Source organism: Aristolochia californica, unplaced genomic scaffold (assembly GCF_029961685.1).
Source record: "Aristolochia californica isolate CCGP_79_NKW_82.1479 unplaced genomic scaffold, dmAriCali1.0.hap1 SCAF_4, whole genome shotgun sequence".
NCBI classification, from domain to species: domain Eukaryota; kingdom Viridiplantae; phylum Streptophyta; class Magnoliopsida; order Piperales; family Aristolochiaceae; genus Aristolochia; species Aristolochia californica.
The window spans coordinates 42155313-42172565 of NW_027182103.1; the positions used below are offsets into that span (position 1 = coordinate 42155313).

Consider the following 17253-nt stretch of genomic DNA (forward strand, 5'->3'; position numbering starts at 1 on the left):
TACGATACATGATACCGAGGTTATAGTATGTAGATTAATGATGCTACCAAGTGAGATGGAAAGAGAGTTTGATGTGGTTTGGTCAGGTAGCTTTCTTTTTAGAGAACATTGGATTCTATAGCTAGAGAATGTAGCAATGAGATTACAGACAGATTAGTGAAGACAACGAGGAGATCTGTATAATGAGACAATTGCCACTCCTACTTTAATGATATTTGGTTAGGCCTACCTGCTTCCATATGAGGCTCTTCCCTGAGCGTAATCGAACTTGTCGCGCCTAATCGTCAGTTTCTTAGTATCCTAGAAACTTAAAAATAGTTTTACGCGGACTAAGATCAATCGTGCAAGCCTGCATGTACAGATGTAAAGCAACAACTAATTATCTGAAAGAATTCCTAAATTTCCACAGCAAAATAATGGTGGTAAAAATTTTGCTACAGGGCTGATCAGTGAGAAGGATAACGTCCTTAACTTAAAAGATACAGCTCTGAGGATCCCATGGAGGTCTGAGTCGGTCGAGCTTTAGCAGAGAGCAAAGATATGTATCTGTTTAGGGTGAGTAATCGATGGCAAGAGCTTAGATTCCTGAAATAGTCAATAGGGCAGCTTCTGCATTTCATCTATGAGAAACCAAGACGAACTTTCCTCGAGTTATTTTGAAACCATTTCAGAAGCTTCAGATTCTTTTCCAGTGTGAGAATGGCATTCGCCTTCCGACCACCTACGCTTGTTCCACATAGCGACAATGATCATGAGGGGAAGAAGAAAAGCTGTGGAGCGGGGGGTTGCCTTCTTCCCCACTAGAGCAGGAAGGAGAAGGGATTGAGCCCGTCTTCTATAAATATTAATAGATTAATTATTATCCTAAAAAAGCAATTTTCTCATCTCCCATACAGCCCGGTGTATAGTTAATGGGACTTATAACAAGTTAAAAGCATAGGCATGAGCTGGTTGTCTCACTGGTTCATTTCTTCGGCTTCTTCGGCTTCTTCGGCCTTGCCACGGCCGAAGCAAGGCCGAACTGGTTGTCTCACTGGTTCATTTCTTCGGCTTCTTCGGCCTTGCCACGGCCGAAGCAAGGCCGAAGAAGAAGATTATACCCCTGACACTTCGCTCTTCAAAAACCTACAGCAGTTTGAGTTTCTTTCACCTCGTCTTTGCTATCCGCAATGGCCGCAATGAGAAATTCGAATTTCGTATCTATTGAAACATGTGAGTTTTATTCTTAGCCTCTCCTCTTTCTGCATTTGCATTCTTCCGGAATTGTACGACTGCATCCTCTATTATTTGTTCTGGAATTTTTCGACTTCTCTTGTTCTTTCTGTTCCGCTCGTGACAACTTCTCCCAAAGCTTCTATTCTACTTCTCCCAATTCTTCTTCACGGTTGACATCCACGGTAGCCCTTCTAATAATTGGTGAATTTTGTCTCAGGTCTCCACTTGTTTCCCTTTCTTCTTCCCTTTGGATCTTTGATTGAAAATTACATAGGAGTCAGCGACCGTAGTATTTGTTCTTCAGGTCGTTGGTCTACGTTGACATTTTCTTTTTATTTCTCGAGAGAACTGCCAAACTTTGAAGTTCTCTGCTGTATTTCGATCATTTTTTTTTTCGGCTTCTTTAGATTATTTGAAAATTGTTTGTTGGGCTTATCTTTAGTCTTTAATTTATTATGTTAGGGAATTTTACCAAAATACGAATTTGAAACAACTTATTTATGAAAACAATGAAGATCTCAACTTATTTGTAAAACTACCGAATTTTGACCGGTCTACTGTATATGTGGACAGTCAAATGCGACACGTAAGCTTTGACTGTTTACGCGTCGCCCCGTCATAAGAGCGATAGTATAGATGAACACAAAGGTTACCACGTCATTATTATTGACAAGTCATCTGCCATGTCATCACATGATAAAATTTTGAATAAATTTTAAAAAAATTAAAAAATAAAATACACTTTTTATTACCTTATATCTAAATTAAAAAATTATTAAAAATTTTAATAAAAAATTAAAAAAATAATTCTTACTTATTTAACACCATTTAATATCAATTAAAATATTTATTAATTTAAAAAATTTATCGTTACACTTTTTATTACTTTATATTTTAAAAAATAAAATAAAATAAGTAAAATAATTAGATTTAAAATATTTATAAAGAAAAAAAATCTTACTCTTAAGTCTTACCCACATATTATCGATTTAAAATATTTATAAATTAAAAAAATACAAAAAGTTATTTTAGAGTTTAAAAATACAATTTACAAATAAATACATATGGCCCCTCCCATTGATTCTTCCGTACAGGAAAGAAGGCAAAGAGGAGAAATCGGGTTTGTTTTTTATGGAGTCGAAGAAAGAAATGCAGTTCTGGACGACGAGATCGACTTCAGGGACGAAGGCGCTGAGGCCTTGGGAGAGGCCATGTCCTTGGAGATCGAGCGCGAAGGAAGCAAAACCCATTTGAGCGAGGAAGATGGGAGTAGCTTGGAAGGTCCAGCTGACATCGTTGCCATAGCCGTGGACCATACGGGTGATTGCACGGGGAGGAGAGTGAAGCGGCAGCCAAGTTCTGGTGAAGAGGGAAAGGCCTCTGGAAGAGGTGTAGAAGGATTTGGAGGAGCGGACGCGTTGGGAAGCGTAGTAGTCCGCTTCCGGGGTGTTTCCCCAGTAGTGGGAGAGGGGTTGCAGGCCTTCGTTCTCCTTCTCCATCTCCATCTCCATCTCCATCTCTTAGACGCTGATAGGCTGTGACTTTTTCTGTGCAATGCTGGACTCCCGAGTGATGGAATCGATGAGACTCAGAGATAGGACCAGAGCGAAGAGGAAGGATAAACGACTAACGATTGCTCGCTACCGACCGACAAAGAATGGTGACCGGCACGAGAGGAAACCGACCGAGTTACGACACTAGCCGCGAGTCAAAAGCGTTGGGGTCACATAGACGCAGTGGTGCACGCCGCTGAAATTCCACCTCTTGCACGATCTGTCGTATAAGTGAAAACCGAAAACTGTGAACAGGGAGGGGTTAAACTACTAAGATTAGTAATCGGAATATTGTATTTATTTGTAAATTGTATTTTTAAACTCTAAAATAACTTTTTGTATTTTTTTAATTTATAAATATTTTAAATCGATAATATGTGGGTAAGACTTAAGAGTAAGATTTTTTTCTTTATAAATATTTTAAATCTAATTATTTTACTTATCTTATTTTATTTTTTAAAATATAAAGTAATAAAAAGTGTAACGATAATTTTTTTAAATTAATAAATATTTTAATTGATATTAAATGGTGTTAAATAAGTAAGATTTTTTTAATTGTTTATTGAAAATTTAATAATTTTTTATTTTAGGTATAAGGTAATAAAAAGTGTATTTGATTTTTTAATTTTTTTAAAATTTATTCAAAATTTTATCATGTAATGATGTGGCAGATGACGTGTCAATAATAATGACATGGCAACCTATGTGTTCATCTACAATATCGTTCTTATGACGGGGCGACGCGTAAGCAATCAAAGCTTACGTGTTGCCTTTGAATGTCCACATATATAGTGGACCGATCAAAGTTTGGTAGTTTGGCAAATAAGTTGAGATCTTCGTTGCTTTCATAAATAAGTTATTTCAAACTGGTATTTTGGTAAAATTCCCTTTTTGTTACTCAGTTTATCTTCTGTTGGATATGTTTTAATTGATATTTTTTTCATGTTTTCCTCATTTTCACCGATTTCAGAAAGTCCTCCATCGTCTTGGCAAATCCTGACATCGTTTCTCTTTCTTATTTAGTAACTTCACATACTAAGGGAAATTATGTTCTTTGACAACGACGATTTGTGTCTTTCGCTCAAGACTAGCCACTGGGAGTCTGTCCTCATGCTTCAGTTGGTCAATTTTTTCTCCGGTGCCTGTTTTTCTCCCAATTTCTTCTTCCCTTGGCGGATCCTAATTACCTCGATTCTTATAAGATCTCAACCTCCTGTTACGGATATAAATATTTAAGGTAATTTGTGGATATTTCTGCCCTCTGAGACCTTTAGTTCTATTGGAATGGGAGATTCTGATGTTTGTTAATGTTTTCTAGTTTTCTTTAGGATCCTAGTCCCTAAGCGAATTTTGTGTAATCAGGATCATGGTTTTTCCTTTTAAGATCTTCCTTTCTGTTTTTATTGTTGGTTGTTTACGGGAATTACTGGTTACTTTTTGTTTTTGCATTTATAATAAAATTCGTGACTGCTGGGTATTAAGTGTTTAACTTCTGGGCAGATGAGGTTTGAATGACATTGTTTGCTGTGTGGTTATCAGATTTATGGAAATACATTAACACACACTATTGATTTTCTAAAATTCAAGGTTGTATACTTGTATTGCCCATAAAAAGCTAGCAAATGTTGTGTATGACATGGCAGGTTGGCGGTATGGTTGACCTTCCTACAAATAGGGATGATTCAACATTCTACATCCCTATACCCATATAAACGAATTAATACTATTCAATTTCCTTGTCAGGAATTTGTTAGTTATGGATAATCTGAATAGGCTTGTTGTTGTGGAGCAAATCACCTTGGACAATGTTGCTGTTGTTGGGTGTCTTGAATTGGGTTTTCTGGTTCAAACCCGTCGACCCGACCCGACCCGTCGACTCGACCCAACATTCTCATCCTCGACCTAGGTTACTCTATCGGGACCGACTGTATTTGGGGGTTTCGGGAATAGGGTTTCATTGGAGTTCGAGACATTCCGATTTGGGAATTTTGTTTAGAGAAAGGGTTTCGTCGATTTGGGAAAATCGATTTGTATGAGCTTGGAGCCGCAAAGTTCTTCCCTTTGCTCGTGAATAGTGGAATCGTCGTCTCCTCCCATGGATGTAGGCTTGCTTGCCGAACCACATAACATCGTTGCCTCTTGTGGATTGATTTATTGTTTTCTCACATATTTGATTTCTCTCTTAGATATATATTTTGTAGTTGAATTTTCTCGAATTATTGTCTTTGTTTCAACAAACTGGTATCAAAGCTTCCTTTTCCTGCAACGGCGCCGGATTTTAGCTCTTTCTTTCTGCTTCCGCAGTGCTGAATGGCGACAGAGAGATTTCTGTCCCGAGAGAGACTCGTTTTTTTTGTAAGAGCCGAGAGAGACTCTGTTTTTCAAAGAGGTCCAGAGGGAGAAACTAGACTGATGATGGGCATTAAATCACTTAGTTCCATTCAGTTGTGCTTGACCGATGAGGTTTTGCTGTTGCAAATGAGATTACCGCGGCTGGTTTGTGGCTCAAGTTGGAGAACATTTATATGACTAAATCTCTCACGAACAGACTGTATTTGAAACAACACCTCTATACTCTTCAGATGAAAGAAGGTACATCTCTCAAAGAACATCTTAATGAATTCAATAAGATTATTATAGATTTGAGGAATATTGATGTTACCATTGAAGATGAGGATCAAACACTGATTGTACTGTGCTCTTTACCCTCTTCCTATGAGCACTTCGTTACGACTATGCTCCATAGGCACGATACCATCTCTATGGAGGATGTTAAGGCATCTTTATACTCTAAGAAGTTGAAGAAGAAGGTGTCTACCAGTGGGAGCGAGGAACAAGCATATAGTCTGTTTGTTCGAGGGTGAACAAAGGGAAAGGAGTTAGCAAAGTCTAAGGGCAGTGGCCGTTCTAGGTCGAAGTCAAAAGGGAAATGGGGCAAGTGCAATTATTATCTCTGTTTGCTCGAATTGTTGGATCTGTTGTAACAAACTGGTATCAGAGCTGCGTTTTCAGGCAACGACACCGGATTTTAGCTCCGTTCTCTCAGCGTTTTCTGGCATTGTTCCGTTGTTGGCTTTTGTAAGTGCCGAGAGAGAGAAGCTCATTTTTTCTGGCACTGTTCCACTGTTGGCCTCTGTAAGTGCCAAGAGAGGTCTAGAGGCAGAGATGATTTAAGCAACCGAACAAAGGAATTTTTTCCCTTTTGTGATTGAGGTTATTTTTGGTAAAATAGCTGCAAAGTATACAGTAGATAAGTTTGATGGGCAGATGAGTTTCAATTTATGGCACATGAAAATACGTGTCTTATTAGTACAACAAGGTTTCCACAACTGCAATGAAGTGTGCTAAGGATGTGAAACCAAATGAGCATCAAAGTGACAATCAAGCAATTTCTAGTCCAGAGGAAATCAATATTTCCTACATCCTGAGACTTTCCAGGTCCTTCTATGTTGTGGATAATCTCGGTACATTCTGTTGTACCTCTAAAAGGTACATATTTAAGATTTGTCACTTATTTCTAGTTGTTTGTTGCTTTGGACTGTTATGTGATCAGGTTGAGTGTTCACATTTTTTCGCCAAAGAAACGCATCATTTACAGCCTTTGACCAGTGTTTTTTTTCTTCATATTTGGCACTCTCTATGTGGATGGTGAATTCCCCATGCAAATACTTTGTGTTGTTTATTGTGAAATACTCGCTTCCTTATGTTTGTTTCGTTGTTGTGGTTTGTCAGATGGTTGGGACATTAATGTCATGCCTGTTATTAGCAAGTGATACTTAGATATCTATTTATTATCCCATTTCCCATCTTTTCTTATTCTCGTTCTCAATGACATTAAGTAAATTTTTTGTGTTATGTGGCACAATGCCTTGTGCAGTTATCTATTGCAATAGTCAATGTGAAATATTTATTACTAGTCTATCTCACTTCTTAGAGAGTCCGATTGGTGCTTGTCTCCCTAATCTTTGATTGAGCAAGAGGCAGTTTTGCACACCTAGTGTGTAGGTTTGATCTTGAAGATTTATTTTTTATACCTAATTATGGAAGGCCTAGTTTTGGGTCCATTCTTATGTGATGGATAATGTGGTCTGGTGCAACTTATCTGTTATGCTTATGCTTGTTGTTTTATTTATGTCAGTCACCTGTCAGTTCAAAGAGGAGGTGATGGTTTGGGGTTGTTGAATTATTTTTGGAATAAGGTACTGCACATAAGGAGGTGATGGTTTGGGGTTGTTGAATTGTTTTTGGAATAAGGTACTGCACCATATGCGCATCTGAACTCTCTGTAGATTTCTGTCTTTATAAGGGGTCACTCTTTCTATGATATTTTATAGGATGATCTTGAAGATTATGTGGGTGGTGGTAGCAGTTGTAAAGGTTTCTTTTGTGGGTCTCCTTTGGTGCACACAAACAACCCACTGGTCTATGATGTGCATTTTGTCAGACAGACATCTTCTTTTACAGCTTCTACATCTCCATCAAGGTGGAACAAGTGCCCTCATGTGGAGTTTTTTTGTTTGGTATGAAGTCCAAGCCAATGGTTAGCATTGAGGGGTTTTCTTGTAGAAATGAGGGGTTTTCTTGTGCAATTTCCTTTCTCTTTAACTTCAAAAGGTTGTTTGAGATGGGAAAACATTTGGACTCCCAATTTCTACTCGTGAACCCTTTTAATTTTGATTATTGACTTAGACTTATAACCAAATGAAAAAGCTCTACATGGAACATTGTTTCTTCCTTCCCCGTGGACTTTCCTCCATGCAATGCAGAACTGTAGAAGCCGTAAAAGGAGATGTTTGCCTAACAAACTGTACATCATCCATTTCTGCTCCTGTTTGAGGGGTCATCAGACATGGCTTTCAGAGCTACTATGAGTGCATCTTATCTGTCAGGCATGGCTTCCAGAGCTACTTCTGTCCCTCTAGTTCGTCAGGCATGGCTTCCAGAGCTACTTCTGTCCCTCTAGTTCGTCTGACATGGCTTCTAGAGCTACTGTGAGTACATCTTATCTGCTCTTTGTAGGCGTGTGTTGATTTACATCTATGATGGCATTTTCTAGCTTTAATTCTAATGTTTTATGCCATGTATTAGCTAATTTTTTGGTTTGTTTTGTGATGGGATTACATAATTGCAGAGTTATTGGAGAACGATGGTGCATCGCGTGGGAGGCAACCGGTCCTTCACGACGTCCACCACTCCTAATTCGAGAGCTTTCGCCGCACCACTGCATGACATGTTCGGCGCCGCCGTAACAATTCCAAGTGAGTTAGTTATCTAGAGACTAGTAAATACTAAAGTTTCCTTTCTTGCCCCTCAAAATTACCTGAACAGGAGGGAATTGGGGCAGGGCAGTAGTGAGAGGTGATTTTGTCCCCATGTACGTGGCGTTGGGGATGATCGTGTTGTTTGTCTCACTGGGGCTCCTCACCGCGAAACACCAGTTGCTCTACGCTCCGAACGTGTACGTGAAGAAGAAGAGGAGGGAGACGGTGTTGGAGGTGGTTGATGAGGCGGAGAGGTTCATACACAAGTCCCTTTTCAGGAAGCTGGCACATGTTCAGGAGTTCGACAGAGTCCTGGACAACCCCATTTGAGGCGATCCTCTGGCTGTTCCCAAGAAGGTCGAGTCGCTTAAAACAGTGGGAGTCGACCCTTCTAAATACTGTACTTTTTCCACATTGTGCTAATCAGATGTGGGTTCTTGTTGTTCTGGGTTTTAATCTCTTCAGTTTTAGATGCAGAGAAGGATGTTCTGGGTTTTAGTCTGTGCAGTTTTGCTTATAATAATAACAAGAATGATGGGTCAGAGGCTCATGTAGAAATAAAGCTGCAACCCACCATTAAAATTTCTTGCGATGATCAGAGGAATTGCTACGTGAAGCTACTGATTTAACCACTATGTTCTTCAATGATAGAAGCTAAGCTAAAGGGAGAAAAAAAGAACAGGTCCATATTTTGATGTAAATCAAGTCTGCTTGTTCTCGAAGCGTTCCTTCTTTTAACTTCTCCATATAGACCAGCACTCCTCTACTCTCCAATTCAACCTCCTTTTTTAACTTCTCCTAGCAGTCCTCTGCCCTCCAGTTCAACCTCGCTGTATTGAAGAACAACTATATATGAATATGATTATGTTACTAAAGAGACAATGTACTAGCATAAATTTTGTATTTGAACCTCAAGTCATGTATTAAGATGGGCCATGATAAACAATAGCATTTGTTAATTGATGTATGGTCATCTTTGGTTTTGTTGTATGGTCATATGTCTCTTTCGGAGCGGCCAAGGGAAAAGTTCTAACAAATGCAAGGTTTGCAGCCTGGTGGAGGCAATTCGGAACCGAGGGAATGTAAAATCTCCCGCCAAGTCTTCGATGGTACCCACCGTATATGGTAGATGATAGAGGTCTAGGGTTTTGAAAGGCGTCTGAATGGAAAGCAAGATGAGACAAAGTGGCAATCAAGCAATTTTTAGTCTAGATGAAGTCATTATTTCCTGCATCCTGAAACTCCTTAGGTCCCCCTATGTTGTGGATAATCTCAATAGATTTTGTTGCACCTCTAAAAGGTAAATGTTTAAGATTTATCACTTATTTCTATTTGTTTGTTAGTTTGGATTGTTCTGTGATGAGGTTGAGTGTTCACATTTTTTCACCTAGGAAACACATCATTTGTTGTCTTTGACCAGTGTTTTTTATTCTTCATATCTTGCACTCTCTATGTGGATGGTGAATTCCTCATGTAGATACTATGTTGTTCATTGCGAAATACTCGTTTCCTTGTGTTTGTTTTGTTGTTGTGGTTTGTTGGATGGTTGGGACATTAATGTCATGCTTATTATTAGCAAGCAATGCTTAAAGATCTATTTATTCTTCCATTTCCCATCTCATCTTATTCTCTTTTTCAATGACATTAAGTAAATTTTCAGTGATATGTGGCACAATGCCTTGTGCAGTCATCTGTTGCAATAGTCAATGTGAAATGTTTATTACTAGTCTAGATCACTATAGAGAGTCTGATTGGTACTTGTCTTTCTAATCTTTGACTGCGCATGAGGCAGTTTTGCACATCCAGTGTGCAGGTCTGATCGTGAAGATTTATTTTTTATACTTGATGATGGAAGGCTTAGTTTTGGGTCCATTCTTACGTGATGGATAATGTGGTCTGGTGCAACTTATCTGTTATGGTTATGCTTATTGTTTTATTGGTGCCAGTTGCCTGTCAGTTCAAAAAGGAGGAGTTGGTTTGGGGTTGTTGAATTATTTTCGGAATAAGGTACTTACCACCTTTTTACTTCACCATTTATGCATTCAAACTCTCTATAGATTTCTATCTTTATAAAGGGCCACTCTGTCAATGATAATTCATAGGATGATAATTCTAGCTTTAAAGGTTTCTTTTGTGGTTCTCTTCCGATGCACACAAACGACCCACTAGTCCATATTGTGCATTTTGTTAGGCAGACATCTTCTTTTACAGCTTCCACATCTCCATCAGGAACGTCCATGGGGAGGGCGGAACGAGTGCTCTCATGTGGAGCTTCTTGGTTTGGTGAGAAGTCCAAGCGAATGGTTAAAATTGAGGGGTTTTCTAGTGTTTTCTTGTGGAAGTTCAAAGTCCCATTGCTTTGTCCCTGCTCTTGCTTAGAGCGTTTTCTAGAGTGGCATTCAGATGTTAGAATGAGTTTTTTTTCTGGTATATTGTACAAGATTTCAAGATCATTGTTTGTCTCGTGTAAGCAGTACTTCCTACAACAGCCTATGGCTTTTTAACATTAACCCTTCCTCTTGCCAGAGAGTCTTGGTCTTGTATATATTGGTACCTTGGTTGTCTATCATTGATATGATCATTGTATTCTCGCTTTGTAGCTTTTGAAAGCTGGTTCACGTTGAACTTAAATGGACATTTTTTTTTTGTTTTTTTTGTTTTTTTTGTTTTTTGGCTTTGCTTAGTCCTTTGGAAGTGTGACTGGGATACTTGTACTTATAAATTTGAAGAGTTGCCTTTACATGGTTTCCTTTCATGTGTTGTTACCTAATAACTGCAATTCATTGTTATTGATAGCATTGTGATACCTACTTGTGAGTAAATAGGCTTATCAATTAGTTCAAATTTAGTTCAGATTGATTGGTCTCTGTGTTGTTTGAGAGGGTTTGGTTAATTAGACAATGATAGGCATGTTTGACCTTGGACTAACTCAATTCTAAATCTATGCTTGCATGGTGATTTAGTGATAGATTATAATTGGTAGATTGGAACATTATGGTTTTATTACTTATCGATTACACAAGTATATTGTTTCTATTTTGCATTAAGTCTAGTTTTTATGTTCATGCTGGGTTTTTTTTTCTCTGTTTTTGCTGGCATTATTAGGATGGTTCATCCTTCTTAAAAAGATTTTTTGCTTTTTGGAAGGATTATTTAAGAGAAAAGGTTTTTAAAATGTTTGTTAAATAAAATAGGTCAAATTGTGGAGGCCTGCTAATAAAGATCTCCATGTAGCAACTCTGAGTAGTCTTATGCCAGTGTTTTAAAATTGGAAGATTGGCAAGTTCTAATTAAATTATCCAATTGCATCAAATTGTATGTCGATGGTATATTTATTTTTTCTTGATGCTATATTCATGGCAGGAGGAAGGCCAGAAGCTGCTGCTAGAACAACCACCTGTATGACACACAATGATCTCGATCTCTGTATAATACATCAACTCTCTTTAACTTCAAATGGTTGCTTGAGCTGGAGAATCACATGTGACTCAGGAAAACTCTTTAGGCAGGCAAGAGGAGCGACAAAGCATGTGAGCACTCTCAATTTTGACTATTAATTTAATGTTTCCCTCTACCAGACACTGCTTCTTCTTTACCCGTATACTCTCCTGATTGAGATGCAGAACTGCAGAAGTCGTAAAAGGGATCTCTGGCTCACAAACTGTATATCATCCATTTCATCCGCTGTTTGAGGGGTTCCTCGAGGGTCTCATGTTATCTGCTTTAGAGTGATAAAGAAAGAATTTATCATCCTTCTTCATTGTCTTCTTCCTCACGTATGTATTTTACTGCAATTTCAATAAAACCTCTAAAAAATTATGTATTCTTTAATTGACAGAATGCATTTGCACAAATTAGCAAGCGGTATCTCCTGTGTATTGAATGGTTCGTTTATGCTAGTCTGTATGAGTTCTTCGGTTCCAATCCCTCCACTCCTATTTAAGCTCGAAGGTAAGCACAAGCTTCTATGGCCACAGAGTCTAACAACGCAACACAACACTTCCAGGATCGTAGAGTGTCTGTAGAGTGTCTAAGTATCAGTCCCTGTTACTGCCTGGTAGTAGTTTATCTTCGCTGGTATGCTACGTATTGCCAGATATCCCCTGAACTTTTTATTTTTAGAGGACCTAAAATCCATCCTTTCTTCGATTATCGACTGATTATTCTCTGAAACGAAAGGTTACTGAGCTGGTATTCGCCTCTGATTCGGGAGAGGTGACAACAAAATAATCAACATAAAAATGAAAAAAAAGGATTTTGTTATGATTTCCCTGCATGTAAACTTTCTCGCTTACATTAGTGAACAATAGTTTTCAGGTTGCTTAATTTGGGCTTATAAGCTACCGAAAGAAGCAAAACTTCATTCTGAACTAGTAATCCCACATAAGAAATAATTAGTTAATGGCCTGATTTTTATAATCTGTCGAAGACCATGACTGAAGCTCAATGATATCTGTATCCACCAATTTGTTGGATTGAATCTGGTTCATGTTCTCCTCGTCTCTTGACTTCAGTTGAGTTATACTATTTAATAATCGTTTCTCGACATTTTCTGTAAACAGTCAAAGTCTGGATCTAAATGTCAAATCGTTTTTGTCACAGGCTGGAAGGAGAGTAATGAAACCTGGTCTCAGTAATTCCACTTCTTGCCTGCGATATCATTGTATTGACATGAGAAGCTGATCAGTATTTTTACCTGAGCTCCACATGTAATCGTGGTATTCTTAAGAAAATGAAGGAACCACAGGTAATCATGGTTTGATTAAAGAAAACCAAGGCACACGCCTTCACCACACTAAGATTCACTGCAATCTTTTATTGTCCACAATCATAATATTAAATTGAAGATTTACAACGAGCACACAAAAGATAATTTAGGCTAGCTAAAGGAGGATAACATTTGATACACCCTTAAAAAGGAAAAAATTCTCCTTGTGCTTTTCGAAAAGAAAGTCAATGGCAGTATGACCACAAGGAGGCTTCGTTGCTGTTGTAGACGGAGTGAATCAGCTTTCAGGGTGCCTAGCAGGAGCTTAAGCACCATGCAAGAGAGCCACAAGATGCTTGTACAAAAATAAAGTCTCACAATTGCAAATCAAATATTCTTTGAGAACGATCAACATCAGAATAAAATGTCAAGTACTCAAAGTCATATAAGTTCAAAAACACTGCAGAAATTTCCAGCTTATACGCAAGCCAACAAATGGAAATAGAAACAGATATGAACACACCTGAACTCCTTAACAGTAAAAAATCAGAGTACTATATGAGAATGACAAGGAGCACGATGACTATTACCACCACCAGAATAATGACCAGCCACCAACACTGTTCAGTAACCAACGGATATGATAGTCAAAGAAAACAATAATAACGGATCCAAGCAGTTCTCAAGGTAGACAGGCAGAGTAAAATAGCTACTTGTGATTCAGTCAAAAGATGTGGGTGTCAGCTAGTCAACCAATCATAGTCACCGACAGTTTTGTACCATAATTAAATCCCACGATTGTTTATCATTTTTTTTTTTTTTTTGTTTGAGAATGGCAAGATTTTATTAAGCAAAAAATCAAAAATATTAGTCCACAAAAGCCGACAATTGTTTAGCTAGTGGCAAGATATTAGTAATATGTGTAACAAAAAAACATGCATTGATTTATACTGTAGGTATTAATTGGTTTTTTCTTTCTTATTCATTAATTAGAAAAAAAATCAAAAAAATATTATGCACATAAAATGTGGATAAATGTGTCAAATGAGCTTTATTAAAGGGTGATATCTTTCTGTTTCATCAGTTAAAAATCCTGGCAGTACATTCCCTCACTGTCCAGAAGTGTTCCTACACTTTATCTAATCTTTTTAAGTCCTAAAGTAATAGAATTATCACATGAATTGGTTTGATACTTCTAAGAGCTGTCTATCATTGGAATTATTGATATGAACTTGGATTAGTTTTTTTGCTCACTGTCTTCTGTTTTTAGCAATAGAAGATATAAATATAAGGTGCCCACTAAAAGAAATTAAGGTGCCAACTGCATTAAAAAATGTTAGCATCCACCAATAATCATATTACTACATTAGAGTGATAAAGAATTACCCATGATGACCTAGTTTTGACACTTTTCGAACCTTTGGAAAGTTGGGTTTTAGCTTGAACAGTTGCAGAGTACGCCCCTTCAATATTGGACTCAACCTGATCTGTAAGAAGGCAATAAATCATACATGCGAAATGGAGTATCCAAATGCAACATCCAAGAGGTACAAACAGAAAATAGTCCACACAGTATCCATCTGAGATTTTACCAATCGTAATGCCCTGATCGTGTATGAGAACAGCTAGATCCTTCATTATTTCATTTGCTTCTACAATTTGATCTTGTATCTCTTTAACTCCCTGCTCTCTTTCATCTATTATGGCTTCATGGAAAGCAACCTCAGTATCTAGCAGTAATACCTCCAATCTGCATTTATTACATGCAAAAAATTAATTAACAAAAGAAAAAAAGCCCAATTGCGATCAATGTTGTGCACATAAGGTCAAGCAGGTACTTGAGAGCTTTCTACTTTGGCTCTTCAATTTAGCAGGGAATAGTTTTAAATAATTGAAAACTTCCTGTTTCCAGGCTGATTACTTGAAACAAACAGACCACTCAATATGGTTATCCAAAAAAGCATGTTCTGAAACATAAAGGTCATAGTCAGTTTTAAGTAATGCTCAACCAGGTTTCAGTAAACCCCTGGGTTGTTAAATAATGAATATTTAATCAAATGACCTGAAAATGCACAAAACATTCTATTAACCATTGTCTTACTGAAATTTAACGATGAAATTATCGTTATAAAGCAACAGAGAGAACTTTGGCTTAGAGACATACTTGAATGGATCTCATGCATTTCGTGCAGCAATTGTGGCCAGAGACATGCCGAGGAAATTTTTTTCTTTTATTAATTTAAAGTAATTATAAGCAAACACCAGCAAGTATTTGAGTCAACCGTCTATCAACTTAAATTTGTTGACAGAAAAGGTTACCTCTTCTGATCCCTAAGGAGTGTTTGGCTGTCTTGATCTTCCTCTTGATTTGTCTGCTCTGTGGTGCTCGAGCTGCTTACATGAATACCATGTATAGCTTATATGTGAGGTAAGTAAAGTACACACAGTATACCAATCACAGAGAAGAGTTAAAGCTAATTTTGACTGTAAAAATAACAACATAACAATAGATACCTTGATGGGAAAGAAGAGGGGGGAACTGATGGGGCATATGTTGATTCACGTTCAGCCGCTAGCTGTTGCACTTTTTGATATTCTTGTAAGATAGCTTGAAAATCCCTTGCAAGTTTAGCATCTTCTATTCTCTTACTTGGCTGCAAGATTCATTTCATATATGATACAATTTCCACATTTCCAAGATCAAGTATAAACAGTAATCTATGAAAATTTTGACGTTAACAAACAAATGGAACTGCAGTTAGACCTGAGTCAGTCAACTCCTTGAGTGGATATCCAACTTTGGCAACTCAGCAGTTTGCCGAGTTAGAATACTTTGAAGGAAAACATGTTACAGCCATTCAAAGTTTGAGAAATTATTATACAGTGTCGAACATAATATTGCATTCCAACCCAGAGGGAAGCTAAGTAGGGAGTGCGGAGATTAACAGACCTTAAAAGGGTGTTAATTCTATTCTTTATTTAGTATAAGGCACTCAATCGATACTTTTGTAATTAGGTTTGTCAGTTGTAACCTACTTATAAGTGGTTCCAACATAACCACTATGAAAAAGTCATTCTTTCACTTACTTGCTCACTTTTAATGACATTTAAAGAAAGCACAATGACATTTTAATATATGTAAATAAAATAGTAAAGACTTGTTAAATCTGTGTTCATTCAAAACAGTTAACAGAATTTTGGAGGCCTTTTTCGAAGAATTTTTGTAGACTTTAACAGTTTATGCAGTATTATTTCCACTGATACTCCCCCTAAATAAACAACAACAAAAATTTTATTATTTCAGTATTATCAGTGTTATTTCCACTGTTACTAACCCCCCCCCTCACGCACAAAAAATCTATTGTTAAATTTGAGTCAAGTTGCGGCGCCAAGTTGAGAGGCCTTTTTTCCAACTAATAACCATGGGATTATTGTAGACTTTGCCTTATGTGGGTTGTTCTCAGATAATGCTCATTCTCTTTCTATTTGCTGAAAACTTCCCACTAATTTCAAATAAATCTGATTCACTGTCCGTTTCGCCTATGGTTTGGAAGAACATGACTACCATTTTTATATTCTAAATTAACTGAACTACACAAAACCATAGCCTGTTTCCCAGTTGTTGAACAAGCACTGAGCCAGTTTTATGAAAAGCGATTGATACCGCTTTAATATTAGCTCTCAACTAGAATAGGCACTCGCTCTCAGGATCTCAATCAAGAAGAAGCGGAGAAAAAAGGAACGTACATTGGAATCCTGAATATCAGAATCAGTCAAAGCTCTGAGCTTCGCGGAGGTTTCCTTCACTAACTGCCCTATCCGTTGTCTAGTGTCATGTCTGTAAAAGTTGACAATCGGCAACAAAACAGATAACGAACAGGAGAGAATAGTAAGGAGCTTAATCACTTGATTACAGACAAACTGAAGAAGTAGGCAGAATTTAAAGAGAAAAAACGACCGACATCTTTTGGCGGTGCTCCGGAGTGTCCTTAACAGTTCCGATAGCTTCAACAAGTCGCCGTAATCCTAATACGGCGGTATTGATCTGGAATATACCTGAAGCGACGGAAGTATTCCCCGTCGGGCCCCGTTGTCGACCGATCAGCTTTACATTTGACTCGAGATCTTGGAAACTCATCTTGAGCCGGAAAATGGGAAAGGGAAAGGCAGAAAAGGAAAGGAAATCTCACAAAATTGGAGCTGAAGGCAAAAGGGTGGGTGAGTAGCAAAAGATTTCAGAGTGCCCACGGACTCGCAGTTCTCGGAGGTGCTCCTACTAGAAGCGTTGGAGTTAGTTGGAGAATGCGTTGACCATTGTCTTATAGAAGTCGGGAGACTCAGGATTCCGGACAAGAAAAAATTTTGTTTTTCTTAAAGCTGATGCCTGATTAACCAATTCTTCGGTTGAATTGGTTCAACCGAATCCGGTCCCCTTATTCTGCTTATGAGTCTGTAAAATTTGTTAATCAAACCGGTGAATCGGTCAAATCGGTTGAGTTGCACACCACCCATCACC

The 17253-nt window shown here is 37.9% G+C and overlaps 1 protein-coding gene across 2 annotated transcripts; it reads right to left on the reverse strand.

The window, feature by feature from the left end:
- Window positions 1-12835: 12835 nt before the first annotated feature.
- On the reverse strand, window positions 12836-17072 carry LOC137963631 (syntaxin-22-like). 2 transcript variants are annotated; one of them, XM_068810778.1, is made up of 7 exons: window positions 16700-17072; window positions 16485-16575; window positions 15252-15391; window positions 15057-15128; window positions 14330-14487; window positions 14156-14224; window positions 12836-13357 (listed from the first exon to the last, which is right to left on the reverse strand). In XM_068810778.1, exons 1-7 carry the CDS (start codon window positions 16873-16875, stop codon window positions 13284-13286), a joined length of 780 nt encoding a protein of 259 aa, XP_068666879.1. In that variant the 5' UTR covers window positions 16876-17072; the 3' UTR covers window positions 12836-13283. The 2 variants fall into 2 exon arrangements, with proteins under 2 accessions (XP_068666879.1, XP_068666877.1); XM_068810776.1 differs by having other exon boundaries at window positions 14124-14224.
- Between the last annotated feature and the right edge of the window lie 181 nt (window positions 17073-17253).